The 18,937-nt window shown below is 34.6% G+C and overlaps 1 protein-coding gene across 7 annotated transcripts in view; it reads right to left on the bottom strand.

The window, feature by feature from the left end:
* Positions 1–18,937, bottom strand: part of ULK4 (unc-51 like kinase 4) — a 249,023-nt gene that overhangs the window by 199,676 nt on the left and 30,410 nt on the right. For all 7 annotated transcript variants that reach the window (XR_015705322.1, XM_087757950.1, XM_087759450.1 and 4 more), the window contains exon 19: positions 199–306. Coding sequence is in view for 6 of the 7 variants with exons in the window: in XM_087757950.1 (XP_087614076.1) it covers positions 199–306 (108 nt within the window). In the remaining variant the exon portion in view is untranslated. The remainder of the gene's footprint in view (positions 1–198; positions 307–18,937) is intronic.

The following is an 18,937-nucleotide window of genomic DNA, read 5'->3' as shown; positions in this document are numbered from 1 at the left end:
AATGCAATTTAATTTATCTCAGATGAAGTACATGATTGGACTAACATGTTTCATAAAGTAAAAAAAGTATCACAGAACATACAAGGACAAGAAACTGTTGAGGATACACATGACAAAGTAATTTGCTTCTTTTGTCCACTTTTCCATAGGAAATTTTTCACATTTATTAAATTTGTAAGGATCACTTGACAGTCTTACCTCGCTGGCTATGAGGTAAAGAAGCTCCCCAAGTGCTGGTAAAAGGCATTGTTTCAATTTGCTATTTCTGAAGTTCTCTCTGATGAGTTCAGTTAAAAGTATAATTGCCTGAAATTTAAAAAAAAAAAAAAAAACAAAAAACGAACATAGAACAAAATATATAATCTTTTCTCAAGCAAAACGTACTGTTAAAGGTAACAAGCTTTAGCTGAAATGCCATCTTACTGATATACTCCTCACTTATGCTAAAGAGCCATTTGCAAAGGATTTAGTAAGCATGGAAAGACAAGAAAAAATATCAATTACAAAACAGAATATACATGCAACATGGAGAAAAATGCAATAAGGAAATAGCCTAGGTGACAAACTGTCAGCTATCCCTTCTTCCCTTTCCCTCAGGACAAGAGAAGTAGATCTGCCAAGGGGAAAAAAAAAGTCTACTAGCTGATTCTATGTTTCTATCAGAAGATCTAAAAGCTCTCCTCACCATCAGGTTACAAAAAGAACAAACAACAAAAATAAACAATGCTGTCTTTTGTGTAGATATTAAATGATAGGAACTCTTAGAACTGGCCACTCACCATGTGAGAACTAGACATTTCATTTTAATTTTCTGTACCTCAAGAGTTTCTGTTTGCAAAGTGCATATATATATATATATATATTTATATATAAAAACATTGAGGGGGGGCAAGGAAATTGAAAATTCTGATTAATCCTGTGCCGGTGACCTAGTAAGAAATTACTTTCCCATACACATATGGAACAGATTGCAACCTAATGCTTAATGCTGGACTCATTCAAGAAACCAAGGATCATTTAGCTACCACATGTTAAATTGAAAAGCATGCTATCTGCTGGCCGGGGTGCGCTCCCCAAAATCCAAATGCGCTCCAATATCTACCAAGCATATAGCGATACAGAAGCCAGTTGTTTCTTTAATTTAAGAAAGATCGATCTACATGTACCCCCTGCTCCAAAACATTCAGGCCTTCCAAGAGTAGGAAAAGATGACAGTTCAGCAAATACAGATTTAATATGCTTCCTATGTCCCTTAAGTAGTTCCTTTGACTATTGGGAAGGATTTAGTTCTAATACTTTTAAAGTACTTATGAGATACAGCAAATAAGCTCTGTAAATAGATACTGTCGGTCAAATCAGTGATTTCCAATAGTTTGCATGGTACGCTCAGTGAGATCTGAAGTTATTTTTATGTACTTTGTACTTTAAATAAACAGTAATTTTGCACATACTATTCAATTTTAAACCTTGGAAACAGTCAACTTTTTAATTATTACTTTAAATGTGAAGTGCGATGTAGCTAGCACTACTTTTTTTTATTAAACAGAGAAAGCATTGCTGTAAAGTATCTTAGCCTATGGAAACAGGAAAAAATAGTAGTTCAGGCAAATAACGATACTTACTGATCATCTAACTAGCCTACTCACAATGAAATAAGTACTGGATCACTGTAATAGACTTTTTATTGTTCTAGTTTAAAACTACTTTTAACATGGTTAAACAATAGGGAAGAGTTAATGAGCTGAAAAAAAAAATCATCTCTGCTGTTTTTCCCAGTTGAGCAAGTATTATCTGTATATGGAGCACATGGAGCACAGACTTCTATCACTCAACTCGGGGAACTCAACATTTACAGTCCTATTTGAATACAAACAAGCAGCACTTCAACCCAGGCACAAGGGGTCTAAACAGCATCAGTTCTGGGTAACCACTTACTTTGTGCAGTCAGTTTCCCAAGATATTCTCAGATGTTGCATAGGGTTTAAATGGACAACCTGATAGATGTTCTTGCAGACCGATCTCAAAATTAATCCAACAAAAAGATATGAATTTTTCAGTTCTGATTACAGGCCCACCAGTGTGGGCTCCTTTCTCCTTCTGTGGAAGATCCAAGTCTAATTCTCTTGAGCATTAGCTTCACTGCACGCTCAAGGAAGTGCTCGATTCGCTTCAGCTGACTGACTCCCACCACCCTAATGCTTACAAGCTTAATAGTTTTGTTTCTGTTAAAAAGCTTTCCCTAAACAGAAAAAAGTACTCACAGTAGACAGAACCTTTCAGATGAGCCATGAGACATGGCTCTGATAACTGGTTTTCAACACAGCTGAAATACTCATATAGCCCAGTGTACAGCAGAGACTAATATTTCAGACAGTACATTTAAAATCTGGAATGACCTCACTTGGTGACCTAGAAAAGTCAAGCAGTTCACAAAATCTGGTTAAACCGTGGTGGTTAATCTGTGATTTGTTTGCCATTATGTCTTCTCTAACTCTTTCATGTTCTTAACCAACACACTTCAAGCATGGGAGATTATGTGACAGGGATGGAGTTGTGGAGACAGACTACAGCCTGGGTTGAATATGAGGCCACAGAGAGTGAACACATGCTATTGCTGACCATAATGCCACATTGCACATTTTTCTGAAGTGGAAGAAAAGGACCAGTGTAAAGATGGATGACAAAATATAGCCACATTCATATAGCTACCTTGTAGCTACAGCAACAGATCTTGCTTCCAAAGTTTCTTCAGATGCTGTAGCTACTAGCTAGACAAAGGACTGATGCAGCTCAGAAGCAAACAATAGAGATACTGTCATCCATATGAACAATTCACAATAAAACTCCCAAGGAATTTTAGTTTCTCTTGTTAGAAAACTGTGGCCCAAAGCGACTTCAGTACTTACTCCTGCAGGGGAGAGCAAAGCAATCTACAGTCCTTCCTCCACAAGGGATTTAATGCGACATGCCTTTGAAGAGATGTGTGGTAACTGAAGGATGTAACAAAAGTTTTTCAGAGCTACAAAGGCACATGTTCTTTGCTTTGGGTAGCACAGGAAAAAAATAATTAAAAACCAAAACAAGCAAAGACCACCAACACCAAACAAACCACAACAGCAATATTGTGGTTTTCTCACAAATCATGAGAAGTGTTTGGCCAAAGGCAAAGGTTATCTGAAACAGTTCTGGCTCTCTACTTTCAAAACATGCTCTCTCCTCCCACTACCTCAAAAGGCCTACCAAAACACAGTCCCATTTAGTCATTAAGCAAGAAGCAGCTAAAAAGGAAGTGTTACTCTGAGGTTTTTTTCAGAAAGCTAAAGAAAATTGTGATTTTGAACATAAATCCCATTCTGTATAAAGCAATGCACTTAAAGGCCAAAACACATACATTGGCTGCTGATCACTGCAAAGCAGAAAGCAAATTTGTCTTTATGCATACATCCCAATAAAAATCTGTAATACATCAGTAAATCCTTGATGGAATAGATGCATACCACATAGCCACCAATCAAAAAAAAAAAGTAAAAACATAATTTAAGTTTTTATCCACAAAGAACAGACACATAGCAAAACAGTATAACTTCAGAGAGTGTTTTAAACTGAGAGGTATGCTAGGCAGGAGACAAAAATTCTATTATTTTCTGGGAGAGGACCAGTAAAAGTGTACGTCATCTTGAAAAACCAGAAGATAAATTCATTATCATCCCTGACTTGCAGATCAGAATATCAGAATATCCTGATATAAGAAACTGCCTCAATGTTTATCAGCATCTTATAAGTCACTTCAGATTTATTGCAAGACATCAGCTTTTAGAGATCTTTATTAGAAAACTACTCGTAGATGTTGCTGGATTCTGAACTGCGTTCATTACAAGGTTTAAATTTTTTAGAATGACAAGATCATAGATGCATAAAATCAGTTGTTCAGTAAACAAATATTCTTGTCTCCTAGATCCTTTGCTAATATTAAATGCAATTTATGTTTTTGCAAGTTATAATATTTTTGCACATAAAGGCTAGATTCCAGTCTCCAATCTTACTGCCATACAGAAAGAAGCAAGATATTGACACAAAGGCCTCAAAAGCTCAAAGAAAATAATCTGTGAAAATTAGTCTCATTTTAGCTGACTTTGCAAGAAAATATTCTGTGAAAATCCCATCACAGACCTTCACAAAAGCATATAGGGAACCGAAAGGTGAATCAGGTAGTACGAAAAGAAAAAAAAAAAAAATCAGGAATTTACAGAGTTTAACAATCATCCCAGGAAACAACTAATTCGAGTCCTAGAAGTTATCAAATGTACTCTTCTTCTTTTTTAAAATAGCTTAAAGATATATTTGGCAGTACAGCACTTTTTCTTCCTCAGAGCACTAGAGTTTTTATCCTCAACTTCCCTTGATTTTCTTTCACCTTCTGACCTTAACAGCTCCATAACATAACTCCAATCTTTGTACACAGAAATCATAAAAACTGGAAATGTAGTCTTCAAATCAAAGCCAAAAGCTCTACTAAACAAACTTTGACCTTCTCCCATTTTTTTATGTAATGCTATGTTCATTAACTCTTTTCTTTAACTGCTTTCAGAATATTTCTTCAGACGTTATTAAGGAACTTTAAATAGCCTGCCATTCCAGAGAGAGCTTCACTTTCATATTTAAGTGAAGAAATAAACGTATCAGTAGGTTTTAAAGCTTCTAATATATCAGCTTCAGAAAGTAGTAGTCAAGTTGGTTCAAGTGCAGTTCTGCACTAAATGATGAAGACAATGACAGCATTTTCTCCTTTATTAGATTGGCTTTCTATAGCTATACAGAATTATTCTTGCTTTTGTGATGAAACACATATTTTGAGAACTACTTTCACTGTGGAATCAATACCACTAAAACTACCTCAGCGCTGTGGCATTAATAGACATTATCCATATTCAGTTAACACCTCTCAATTTTGCCTCTGTACACTGAGGGTGAACACACCATGAAATAGTATTTAGACAACACAAAACTGATGAGCCATGTGATAACACAAGCTGCAGACAATAGTCTCAGCAGGCTAGCCAGGGACATTAAATCATCATGATACCTAAGTTAAGATTGCTTGTTTGTTTGCAGGCAGGACTTGATGAAGAAAATACAAATCAAATTGTACATCTGTTACAGAGGATCAAGGCAGGCTGTTCAAAATTATTAGTTTTAATGATGTATCTCAGCCAGCAGAAAACTCTGATTTAATATCAACACTAATCTTGTTTTGCACCTGTAATATTTATTTTCCCAAAGCATGGTTTGCGTGTCATCAAAATTTACCAATTTATTATCTAAATACATTCATGTACACAGTCCTAAAATTCTCAGAATCCTATGTTCTATCAAATAAAATCGTGAATTAAATTTTGTATTTAGTAAACTGTTCCTTTACTTGTACTAAGATCTGTTTGGCTGCCTTAGTACTCAATTGAAGCTTTTAAAAACTATCATTAACATTAAATATACTGGGTAGATTATCCATCTTTCGTGTTTTTTGGTTTTTCATTAAAATTATGAATTTAAGATTTAAAATTAATGAAAATGAAATCAATGAACAATAATTTATATTGGTGGACAGAAATTACTGTTTCTCACTCTCCTTCAAGATTTTAGGACTAGCAGACCTCATTGTTATTTTTATTCAGAAGTTACAAGAAGAAGAAGTTGTTTTCCTGATATTCCAATTCCTACTCTTTTCTCATATTTGAATGAAAAAGTGGTAAAACTGAGTTAACAAAATTTAAACTAAGTTATTTCCTTTCCTGTGCACTCACAAGAACTGTCAAAAAGCTAGACAACACTGCAATAAGTTGAAGTTTTCATTTAAAAAAAAGCTGGTTTATTAAACAAGAGAGAAGATCTGTCTTAAGAAATCTGAGCCATAAGATCAGTGACTGACTTGCAATAAAATTGTTAAGTCTTTGTTAAAGAGAAAAAGAATGAGTTTCATGAATTTCTATACTGATTATCTTCATATACTATGATAAATTTGTCCATTAAAGGTTAATTTTAGTAACTATAAGTAGATTCATAACAAGAAAAGCACAATTAAATTATCAGAATCCAAAGATTAATTGAACTGTATGGTGGTACTATGGCAGAAGGGACTGAAGATTAAATAATTACCACACGTTATAGAGGATACTCACTACTCTTAAATTCTTATGGTCTCTCAAACACAAGTCTATATTTACCGTAATCAGATAACAGCCTCTTTTTCTCTAGAGAGCATGTAGTCTAACACTTCCTCTATGACTTCCCTCTGTTGACTGAACATATTTAAGTAATCAAATACTATAGAACTGCAGGAAATGGGAGCTCACAGAATATGTCACATACTGAACAGGCAGAATGTCTGTTAACCAAACTTAAGAGGATCTTCACGTGTCCTCTGCAACAGAAGCTATGAAACAGGAAGCTGTGATTCATCACCTATATTATAAGCACAATTATGTATATACAAACATTTTTATAAAATACACCTAATGTTATATACTATAAAGTATTTATTAATACATAATTTTAAGAACATATTTTCAATATCCTGTAAGGAGGAAGGCAAGCTGCTTCCTGCTGTCATGCGCACAGATCACTTAATCTTGAAAATAGTGATCTGCGCAAGATTTAAAATATTCTTTCATCCTTTCATAAGGAAAAATATAAGACTTGAGAAAAACCTGCCCAAAGACTTTGATTCAACGTTAAAGGGCAGTATAAATGCTAGGTAAAGAAAGTTCATTACCTGGAAAAATGCACAACAGAAAAATCAAATTTATTTTAATTACATAGTCTGACAAATAAAGTCTCATTCTTATCTATAGTACCTTTTTTTTTTGTTTTCAACCTGCCTACATTTTCCCTTTCAGCAAAGTAAATAGTAATGAACTGCAAGCCCTACACTGTCTGATAAAAGCATCTTAAATTTAATAAATTACCTACACCTTTTAGACTAGCTGTCAAACTGGATGGATATAGTACAGTTATAACAAGAGAAGGAAAAAGAAAGATTCATATCTGGATAGACAGTCATTACCTTCATTCACAACAATAGTGTGTGGAGTTGATATATTACCTGTAGCAGATTCTCAACCCATTTCAAGCTATATCTAGAAGTTTCCCTGCAGTTTTAGGAGTCCAGAAGTGAAAATTACAGCATATTCAAGAAGAGAAGGTATTTTATACCCTAAAATGTAAAGTGGCCACGTATAGCTTTACAATATTACTCCATCTTTGATCTATTAGTATGACTGTCAGCAAATATTAGTGGAAATTAAAACATATTTGTAATTCTGCAAACCCTTACAGTGATAAAAACTGTCTATGCCTCAAGCAGAACGGAAATTACTTTTCAGTTCATTTTCTTGTGAGTACACACACACAAACATCATGTAACATGGGCAAGTAATGCTAAAGCAATCTCACTTGCCTTGGAGAAAAGCACTCTCACTAGGCTGAGAAAGTACACTGTGGTTATATCGCCACTAACCAGAAAAGAAACTACAGTAATGTTTATACCAAATACTCATCTTTAAAATGGTGCTGAAAAAAAGATGACCAGCCTTCTCTAAACATCTCAAGCACGTTGCCTACCTCCCTTCTCAGTAGAATACAAATAGTTAAAACATTACAAGGGATAACTGTACTTAATCAGGAGTTGGATCCACATCTACCTGTGATCTACTGCACCTCAGGGTAAGCTGGTTAAATATCCTGAAATAAACAAGTGGCTTGACTGAAGAGTCAGATGGCAAGACAGAAACAGATACTTTTGTCAAACTCTTTTATGGGGTGCAGATACAAGAAGAAAGTGTCTGAGTCAGTGAAATATTCAGGTTTTGCAATTTTTGTGTTCAGTACAATAAACTGGGTCATAGAATGAGAAGGACTGAAGGGAAGTCTGACCATCAGACTATGGGTGTGGTATTAATGCTGTCCAGAATGCAGAAAAAAAGATAAGCAAATGTACAACATATCGCACAATTTATGCAGAAATATAACTCCCCTAGAACTCCTGTAGGGAACAACATAAGATGGATGTGTGACATTTTTCCAGGTGGAATACAATCCAGAATTGATTCATCATGAAAACTCTTATCTTTACAACTTTTATGTAACTGCGGTAGGAAGAGGTCTTAGCAGACAAGTAGAGTAGCCAGATGTCATGAACTCAAATGGAGGCTCCATCAACTTGCTTTGGAATCAACTCAAGATCCCAAAGGGATACAATCAGGCACAAATAGCAGGAATTAACTTACAAATCTGTTATGTTTACTAACAAATCAAAAGTGCATCTAAAAGAACTGTCCACAAGCTTTGGGACTTGTTTGTTTGGTTGTTGTTCTTTGTTTTATTTTTAAGAAAAAAAAAAAAGAGTTATTTCTTTTTGTTTGTCATGACAGACATATTATTACATCACCTCAGTTGCAAATGTTCATGAATATATTCCATTTCCACCCCAGCCCCTAAGTTTGAAGCTTCTTACTGACAGAAAGGACCAGGTAAAAAATACTTGCTTCAAACAGGACAGAGATCCTGTTTTCATTTTGCCGAAGGCAGGAATGAAAAAGATTGCTCAGGAGTCCAAAAAGTGAAGGGTCATGAATTAGGAAGATTTCTGCCTTCAAAACTGAGATCAGTGGCAATCAGCTGGAGCTGGTTTACATCTAGAGATGTAAACTGGAACTAGAAACCAGTCTTCACAGAATAAGATTCAGCAGGAGCATCCACAGAAGAGGTCTTTTTCTTTTTTCCTTCTCCCCTCTTCCTTTTTGTTTCCCTACATTTAATTATCATCCTTATATGCAGGTTTCTACCATTCATCCTTGCCTTTTCTGAATATCACGTTTCTTTTTTTATTTATTCTTTTTTTCATTTTTATTCTTTTCATAACTCTATGTGAAATTACTCTAAGTCATCATCTTCTGCTTCCAGGCAGTGGGCCTGTTATCCACTTGATTTAGAAGCCATGCTGATGACAGTCTTGAAAACTAACATCCATCAATAAAATATCCATGTAGGATATTTTAGATTTATTAATTCTACATAGAATTTCTCATATTTTAAAACGTTCTATAGACTCTGAGGATTTTCCATAAATTTTCTTCAAAATTAGTTCCCTTTATTGATCATTGCAAATTCCTCCATTCTGCTCAGTGAAGATGCAAATCAGACCAAACAACATCTACCTAGAAATTTCCTTCTTCTCTACAGAATTCTTTAAGTGTGTTTCAGACTAAAATCACTTTTTTTTTTTTTCATTCCAGATGATAGCTGAAAGGGCTGGTATTCAGAGGAAAATCTAGGACTACAACCAATATACAACTGATCTTGCCTAACAGTGAGCCTGGTTTGAGTGTCTTTTAGTGCTGCAATCAGAAGGCAGCAGGAAATTACGCTTTTCAGCTACCACCAGTGTGCAATTTCTATCACAAAAACATGTTGTAGCATAATTGTGTCAATCAAGCAAGTATGTGCTTTAGAGGAAAAGGCTGGATTTTTTTTCTCCTGTTACTAGTCTATGATTTGATTAATTTTCAAGTGCAAGACCTTTTGTCAATCTAAGAAATTAGAGAAACATACTATTTTCAAACTATACAATTTGACATTTAACTTAATTTTCATTTTCTGTTCTACAAAATTTACCCACAGTATGCTAGTAAAAGTAACAAGAAAAACTGATGCTACAAGCAAAGACCAAAGTCTATCCATAATGCCAAAAAAATACTAGTGAAAGAACACATCTAAATCTACAACACTCGTGACAAATTAATCTTTCTGTCCCATGACGCACAACCATACAAGATTCTATACTCTTACTTTGATGTGTTTTTTCCATGAAAACTGGGTAGCATAAAGAAGGAAAAGAGAAGCATTTAGACAATCGTTTTAGCATTGCCCCCTTCCCTGCTATCATTTGAAACCTCTTACCTAATTTCTACCAAACTATGCAAGAGTTAAAAAAAAAAGAAGTATCATTTTTTTGAAACCTCTAGAAGCAAATTAGCAACATAAAAGTGACAGAAAAACTGTGGTACAAACTAATTTCTTTTTAAACAGAGAATACATATATGAAAACATTTTTACACTACACGTAGAAAAAGTTCAGAGATTACTCTATTAAGTATCAGAATACACCCTCCTAAACCAAGGATTTTCTTTTTAAACTTTGTGATAGCTAACACAAGAAGAGCTGAATATGCTAAATGGTAGCCTTCATGTAATTAAGTTTAAAAGTCAGCCAGCTGCAAGTCAATTCATGAGAAAGCAGGCTCCCTTCGCTGACAGATCTGCTTGTTATCTGTAAAACTAAGGATTGTTCAAGTATCCCTACTGCATTTTCTACATACGGATTTAGCTGCCTAATTTTAAATAGAGAGGGAACTGCAGGCAGTAAGTGCTCTTGGGACTTTGGAATATTCAGAATTTTTTCCTCTCCATGAAACAGTTCTCAGTGCTCTTAAGAGTACAGGCTTTCCCAAGAAAACTAAGGGTATATTCCCAAAGGTAACTGGTAAAGTGGCTGACAGTTTATTTGTTAACATCACATTCATTTAGTACTGCTGACAGGCTGAATCTTTCCATTTTTAATGCTGCAGAATAACCACCCTTATGTTTTTGTGAAAATAATAGCAAGGTACCTTAAATTTGGATTTGATTTTACTTGTCTTGATTTTTTTGGCTTTAAGTTAAGACAAAAATTAAAATGCATTTTCAATTCATCTTGCTCTATGTGTGTATGAATAGTGCCAAAAAAACTCTAAAAAATCATGGAACATTTTCAGTTTAGATTCCCAAATACAACCAATAAAGGTAAAATTATTCCATGCATACACAGGACACTAAAGCCTCAGGAAAGTGATACCAGAGGAGGGACAAACTGAAACGAGTTCACAAAAGCCCACATAGTACAACAGTCAGAAAAACTAAGCTTCCCACTGCACAGTACATACATAATAAAGGTATCTGTCAGATACATGGTATGCTTCACATAATCATTTTCCTCTGGAAGTAAGTTAACCTGAAACTGCTTATCACCCTAGGATCAAGACAAAAAAAAATAAACCCTATTCAAGAATCCTCCAGCTGCCTTCCAAATCAAAGAAGCTTCCAGGTTTTATTCTTGGCAGCCCTAGGAAAGGATGGTTTTGCACAAACTAATCCATGAAGTATTACTTACTTCTCTCACGCTCCTGCTTAAGAATAACCTCTGCTCTCAGGCAACCATGAAATTGGTAGACTTAGGGATAGAAAAGTTAAAACATGTACAATTATTTATATAAGTTTTCTATGCAGCTGAATCGAAGGAGAAACGTAACTCAATGTTGACACTGTTAAGTATTATTTATTAGCTTAAAATTTATGCTTATTTTTTTAAACAATAAGAACATTCTGTCAAGCTCTGTTTCTTAGTAGGTTTTGCACAGTAGAAATTTCTTTGCATATTTCTGGTTCTGAAATGGAAAATAAGAGATGATGTATCTCAACTTTTTGGAGCAAATTTAGTCCTCACTAGACATAATTAACATTAAAATAAATTATTGATTCTACAGTTGTCGTGCACGTAAAACTCCCTTCAATGGGAGTCACTCATCTGTAAAAGCTACCTGGGAATAACCTAAGAGAGGGGAATAACCTAAGACAGAGCAATAACCAGCTTAAAACATGGCTACTTATTTGACTACCACAGAATTTAAACAAAAGAAGCACAATATATAGTAATTTAGAAAGTGATTATTTTATAGTGAAAAAATATTACTTTTAACTACAAATGTAAAATCTTTTAACTAAGTAGGACTTAAAACTGTATTCCTCACTGTACATTTACATTATAATGGACAGAATGGAAGAAAAAATGGAATTATAGAATGTCATACAATAGTGTTTAAACAGCTGCATTTTAAACTGTATATGATGATTGGTTTATGCTAACAGGTAAAATACCGAGATCTTAAGCTTCAAATACTAGTTGTAGTGTTAAAAAAGTCATTATTTAACAGCATTTTTGTGAAATAATTATGTTTCTTTAGCTGCAAATAGCTAACTGTATGAGAGCAAATGACCACGCAATGTTAAAAAAATGAAAAGCTAAAAGCAGAGCAAGTGACACAAGAAACATTTCCCACTTTAAAAAGAAATACAGTGGGAAGGGCCACGGGTCCAGAAAACAAAGTCACACTATACTTTAAACAGAAATTTCACAGCTTGTGTTGCAAAAACATTACAGTAGATGGGCAAAGATATCAAATGGTTAGAATCAACAAAAAATCTGTGATTACAGGAAAGCATATATGCTGAAAATAGTCCTACAAGCTGTCTGGTGACACATGAAACACTTCCATCATTATAACCGATTACGAAGAATCCTTTTAAAGTGTTCTCTGATGTAAGATGTGTTATTCTATACATAAGCAACTTAAATATGGCAATCTTACACCCTAATTGCACATCAGTTTCACAGCATGTATACAGAAGAATGAAGGTAACATTTTTTTTCAATGTTTCACTCCAAAATGGAAGTTGATTTTAGTGTTCTACTTTCTTCATACAAATAAGTTCAATTCTGAAATAACCAACATAAAAAAGTTAAACAGCAGTATTAAAGGTAAATGGGTTCCCTTAGGTACAAACAATACATTCAATAAACATAAAAAAGAACTTGACATAAGTCAATGTGTCTATCAGTTATAAACCAACTGTGACAATAAATTAAGGTTTTGTATGACTGTATTTTTCTCCTAAAAAAAGTGTTATTCAATTATTTAAAATCAAGATATATGGAAAGAAATCATGATTTCACAAGACAAATCTTTGTCAATAAAAACACAAGATGCCAAGCAGCTGTCAACTGGATCAAGACTGCTTTTTGGCTTTGTGAGTGGTCAGCTCCAGATGCTTTTTAAAAAAAGGTACAAAAAAACCCCAAAAACCTCAAAGTGAGCTTGGACACCCTAGTTAAAATTATTTCCTAACTCTGAACAGTTACACACTGACATAAAATCTGAAGCACGCACCTTTAGAGGCTTTCAGAAATGTTTTGCTAGCACTCGCTATTGTAAGTCTGATACTCCCATTACCCATATCAACACTTAAAACTTCTCTGAAATTTGCCAACTTTCCAGCTTTCACAGCCTCATGTGGAAAGGCGCTTCTTTGTCTCATTATGCATCCTCTCATTGGATCTTAATTTGCCACTTTTCAACTTCATGAAGTGGCTTCATTCTTAGACTACAATATAGAAAAAACATTCCAATATATATTTCACTATATCCTCAAATGCTGAGTGATAATTCAAAGACATATTTTCAGTACCCTCTTCAGTACCCTCAGAGGTCTTTTACTTAATCGTTTTGGTTGTTTTTCCTCAAAATCACCTTTAACTCCTACAGCACTTTTTTTTTTTTTGAGATAAGTGGACTAGAACTGGACATAGTACTCCAGTAAAAGTTGATGGTGGGGATGTCCCCCCTCTAAAACGCAGGCTGGTGGAATATTGCAGGGGTGTGGATTTGAACAAAACTGGACATTGAGCCACAAACTCCATAATATCAAAGAGAAATCCCATGAAACAGCTATTGAAAAGATGGGAAAACAGTAATTGGAAAATACTTTGAAGTTATAATTGGAAATAGAAAGTCATACCCAGTAACTACAGAAGTATTTAATTCAAAATACTCAGTTTGATACTTTCGTACCTTTAATGCTATCTGATTGCCCAAGTAGGAAACAAAAGACCTCAGCATTCCCAAAAATAAGAACACAATTTCTTTTTTAATTCAAATTCTTTTTTCCTGAAAAAAACATAGATATTTTTAATACATGAAAACTTCAACAGTAGGGTATAAATCTAAGACCACTCCTATTTTGAATATGGCTGATTACACTAATAGGCATACAAATTTATTTTTTAAAGAAGAATGAGCTCTCACTTCTCCATCTAGTCCTAGTAATTGAATTAAATGCAAAACAGGCGAATGAATGACAGACAAAAGGAATGCATACAGAAAGACTTATTGGATATGGAATTCTTTAACATTGACCATGCTGACAATATTTATAAGATGCCTTCTATGGAAGGGGAGTAAGAAAAATATGAGGATGCACACTTCAGTAGTCCATGCAATATTCTTATTTACTACACACAAATATTCATTCTGAGATTGATACAATAATTTTGGTCATTTTAAGGCAATATAACTAGAGCCACCATCAATAAAAACAGACTTAACCTTGCTCTATCTCCTCCTTTGGGCTAGCACAAGCATCTGCACATCAAGCTGGATGACAGAACAGATGCAAGTTAAAATGAGCCTGATGTAAAAAGAAAAGCTCCTAATCAAGATCAGTTCTCTACTGCTTATTCATCTTAAGATCACAGCTCATAGTGATGATTCATCAATTCAGACTTTTTTTGAGACACCTATTCTTGCTACACAAAAAAACCCAATTTCATCAAAACAAAGAAATGTAAAATCCAAATATCCCAAAGCTCAGTGTTCAGAATACTCAGATATAACACGAGAAGCCCAAAATACATGCTCTTGCTCTAAAGCTGTAAGTACATACAGTAAAATACTACTTCTCTCCATTGCATAATAGTGTGTGACTTTCAGACATACATATGGGATGCAGAAAGATCAGCAGATCAGAGGTTCACACCAGTCTCTCAAAACTCAAACAAGCATCACATCTAGCCACCTACTGACTGTCCACACGTGTTCACTTTTCTCTGTCTTTGCCAAAAAGCTCCCAAAAGTAGGGGGGAAAAATAAATATCAAAACATTTGATAGGAAGCTGTTTTCCCTCTTAACTCTGAATCAGTATCTGGATACCCATTGATTTCCTAAAGTCTTTGCATGGATGTGAATTTAGGGTCTGTCTTTTCCCCTAACATATGTTACCCTTAATTCTCCCTTAACAAGCTTCTCTCTGAAGCTTATGATAGTCCAGGTCACTATTGTATTTATGATAGAAGTAGCTGAAGGAGAACATCGACTCGGTGTTCCATAACACCGATTTAGGAGAACTATAAATTATGCTTAGAATTCTGAAAGAAATATTGAAAACACAGACAAAATCTGCCAGATAGCTTTTTTACCTTGCAGAGATGTAGATATCTAGCCACTGAAGGAAAGGGTCCTAGGGACGTAGTTCTTCATTATCCTAAAAATAATAGACTTGGGGGGGGAATAACAAAACCAAAAACCCAAAACACAACACACAGCATTTTTACTATTGTAAGAACTAACTAAATTGAAAACTATTGCAAAGACACATACTGGCAGCACCACTGATGTACTTTTAAATGGAAAAATGTACTATTTCATCTCTCAAAGAAAACAGAGTAAATTTAATGGACTATGAAAACAGTGTCAATTAAATGTCTTTTAAAAGGATATAGTTTTTGCTTTGGCAAGGTAATTTAAGAAAATTGCAAAAAGTGATTTAATCCTGCAATCAGCATAAGTTTTCAGTTCCCTAGCTGAGAATTGTCTTGTTTTTCTACTACCAACTTGGTCTGGACTTCAAACATAAAGCAAGCCCAATTGATTGGATTGATAAATTTTTTTGAAGGGGGCAAAAAAAAAAAAAAAAAAAAATCTTCCTACAATTATAAAAGGTCTTAATATTTTCTCCAACAATCCAGAACTGCCATGCTTGACAGATTCATTGTTGTTCATTTAATTATATTTATGTTTTCTGTTTATTAACTTGGAAGAACTTTTCTCAAACACATTATGAGTTTCTGCCAGCAGAGGCTAATTTACCTGAGAAATGTTGATCTTTTGTTTGTTTTCCTCCCATGTGCTCCCGGCAAGTATGTAAGTTATACACAGTGGACCAGGTTGTTGAAAATAAATTGAAGAAATGTATTCTAGAGGTTGAAAGTTTACTAGAAGTCACTCAAAAAACTTAAATGGAATCTCCTCTCATTATTACCGAAGTATTAAGTGACAATCCTGATCATGCCAGAAAGATAATTTTAAGGTTTTAAAATAATCATTTTACAAAACAGTAAACACATGTGCGTGTGCACATGTGTAAGTATTCATGTACACACTCTGCTACAGCTTCTGTCTCCTGCCTACAGATTTTTTTTTTAATTGGGTTGGGGTTTTTTGGGTTTGTTTCGTTGTTGGTTTTTTTTTCCCCCCACATAAGAGGTATCACGGCAAAACAAAGAAAGTGCCCTTGGAGGAAACAAAGATACACTAAAATTATGATCATTTGTCAGGAGACTTAAAAAATTACTTTAAAATAAAAACAACATTAAACTAAACAGCTTGGGAATAAATGGTCAAATTAAACCATTTTTATTTTAATCTCATTACAATATGGGCAGATGGGCAGACCTAGAAACAGGAGTTATCAGAGAGATAAACTAGGAACATGACTTAAAAGTGGCATTCTGTAAGAATTTGAATTACAAGAAACTATAGACCTAGACCAAAGTAGATACAATTAGACTAGCTAAAGCCTACACGTGAGTTTACAGGTCATAAAACTGCAACTGTAATGATGCAGCTGCTTTGCAACTGTAGAAAGCAACAACCAAATTGTACTTCAAAAAATCAGAAATAGAAAGGCTCAGATTATATGGAGTTTCAATTTGGATGAAAACAGAAATCAGGATATTCCACTGCTTTGACTAATGAATCACATTCTAAGCTCTGTATCACAGAGATATTAGAATATGCTGTCATCATATCATGGGATATTTAGTTTCTTAATTTGGGCATGAAATTCCATAAGCCAAAGGCTTTGCAAAGAAACTTGCAGTGTGAAGGCTGCAGCAGGTTCTCTGAGCCCTTTAAACACTCAGTGGAGCAGTGGACCCAGGTGTGTAAAAAAACAGGCACAGCTGCTTAGGTCATAGTGTGAGACTGATATTCCCAATTAGAAAATTTAAAAGAGGTAAGGAAAAGGACTAGATTTTTGCCTCTAAAAGGACAGGCAGAGAACGACCCAATAGGTGGAGGAGGCTGGTCTCCTACCAGACGGAGAAGGACACTGCTCCCCAGCATGGAGGCATTCTGTGAAGTTGTTCTATCATCTCTTATGAAAATAAAAGACTGAGTCTGAAATTTCACATCAGAGTGGCTGTGTCCTAGATGGTAGAAGGCCCGATCTATTCACAGAGACGAAAGAACAATACTTTCTTTTAATAAATAAGACAAATTAGACATACATGGAAGCAAGCCTCCCTAATTTGGGAAGAATTTTTCTTTCTGTAAGATGAAGAATAAGCAGATTTTTCTTTCCAAGAATCCTGGAAAGAAAGAATCTTTTTTTCATAGAATCTAGTTCCTTAAGAACCAATTTTGAAACCTAAATACAAAGACAAAACTTTAACGTTTAGGTGTTTTCCTAAGATAACTAGGAATAAATAAGAGGAAATGATGTTTCAGATTTGTAAAGGGGAATTCCATGGAAAAAAAAATTACATTACTAAGTCAGAAAGAAACGGTGACCTATCAAAAACTTCTACTGCAACTGCCAGATAGAAGAAATTACACATAAAATGTCTTCATCTTCAATATAAGAATGCGATTTGAAGAAAAAAATACACAAGAGATCAATTTCCCCATTATATTCTAAGATCAGTCTCATTTTTTCTAATCAATGCAGTATTCTTCTAAAAAATACTTAACTGGAAATAGATCAGCTGGAAGTGAATTCACAGGCATAAATATTCATTTATTATGATTTTTTTCTAATATAACCTACTTACTAGAATACATCAGGAGAATAAAGATAGTATACAGTTCCACAGTTAGATCTTTCTCTAGTCTGTGAAATAGTAGTTCCCTTGCATTTTATTTTTGCGTTTTAGTGACCTCTGGTGGTTACATTCAAAAGAAATTGCTGTTCACCAATTACCTGAATAAGAACTTTTTAATTAAAAAAAAATTAAAAAATGGGAAAACCATTAATTCTTCAAAAGACAACAAATTAAAGGCTTTTAGCATACCGTATGTGAAAGTTTACTTTAGTCTGTAAAATGAGCATGAGGCTTCTTTTCCTTCCTAAAAATTTTTTGCTTCTTCAGGACTTAATTTTACTACTATTTAACAAATCATTTAAACAACAACAAAAAGGTTAATGGTGCAGATTCAACCTCAAAGATGGAGGAGTTGTCCCTAAATAAATGTATAACTGGGTAAAAGACAGTAGGGGGTAGAAATGAAGAGCCAGATTTTAACATGTAAGGGCCAGCAGTGCTATCCTGCAGGAGTCTCTATTAGGTCCTGTGGTACTTTAAAAGTACAAAAGAAATCACAAATAACTGGATGAGTGCATAATGAGGTAACAAAGAACTGCAAAGGGGCTGTGATCGATAAAAATTAGAAAGAAAACTTTGTGTACATAGCATGGTACACATAGGGGGCAAAAATAATTCCAGAATCACATCTTCACGAGCTCTGAACTGACTTTTCACACTTGGGAACAAAATTTTGGGGCTGTAGGAGATAGTTCTACAGAGGGATCACCTCTGTCTAACAGGGGTCAAAAAAGCAAACTGTATTAGAAATTACTAGGAATGGAGGAGGAAACAAAATAGAGAAACAACTACCAATAGATAGATCACTCATGTATCTTTAGTCTGTAAGACCTGGATCACAGAAAGTCATTTTAAATTATGTTGTTCTGACTAGCTACAGCTTGGTTTTGACATTTCCTGAATCACAGCAGCCACCAAGAAACTTCAGCTGGAGCATCAGCTGGCTCATATAAGAGGATAAATTACAGTATTATATTTTAACACAGTATATAATGCTGGTTTAAAGGTTTCTCTTAAAGCATTACACAACATACAATAGCTGACAGTGCACAAGAATGTTCAACGAACTCACAGGCTCATCTAGTTCCTTTGGGGAGAGCAGAGGGGAACACAACTCTGTAGGTCAGAAA

The sequence above is a fragment of the Nipponia nippon genome, unplaced genomic scaffold (genome assembly GCF_047370975.1).
Source record: "Nipponia nippon isolate SJK-2023a ecotype South Korea unplaced genomic scaffold, ASM4737097v1 scaffold_1, whole genome shotgun sequence".
Taxonomy (NCBI): domain Eukaryota; kingdom Metazoa; phylum Chordata; class Aves; order Pelecaniformes; family Threskiornithidae; genus Nipponia; species Nipponia nippon.
Note: the sequence above shows the minus strand (reverse complement) of the source record. Positions and strands in the feature narration are given on the sequence as shown.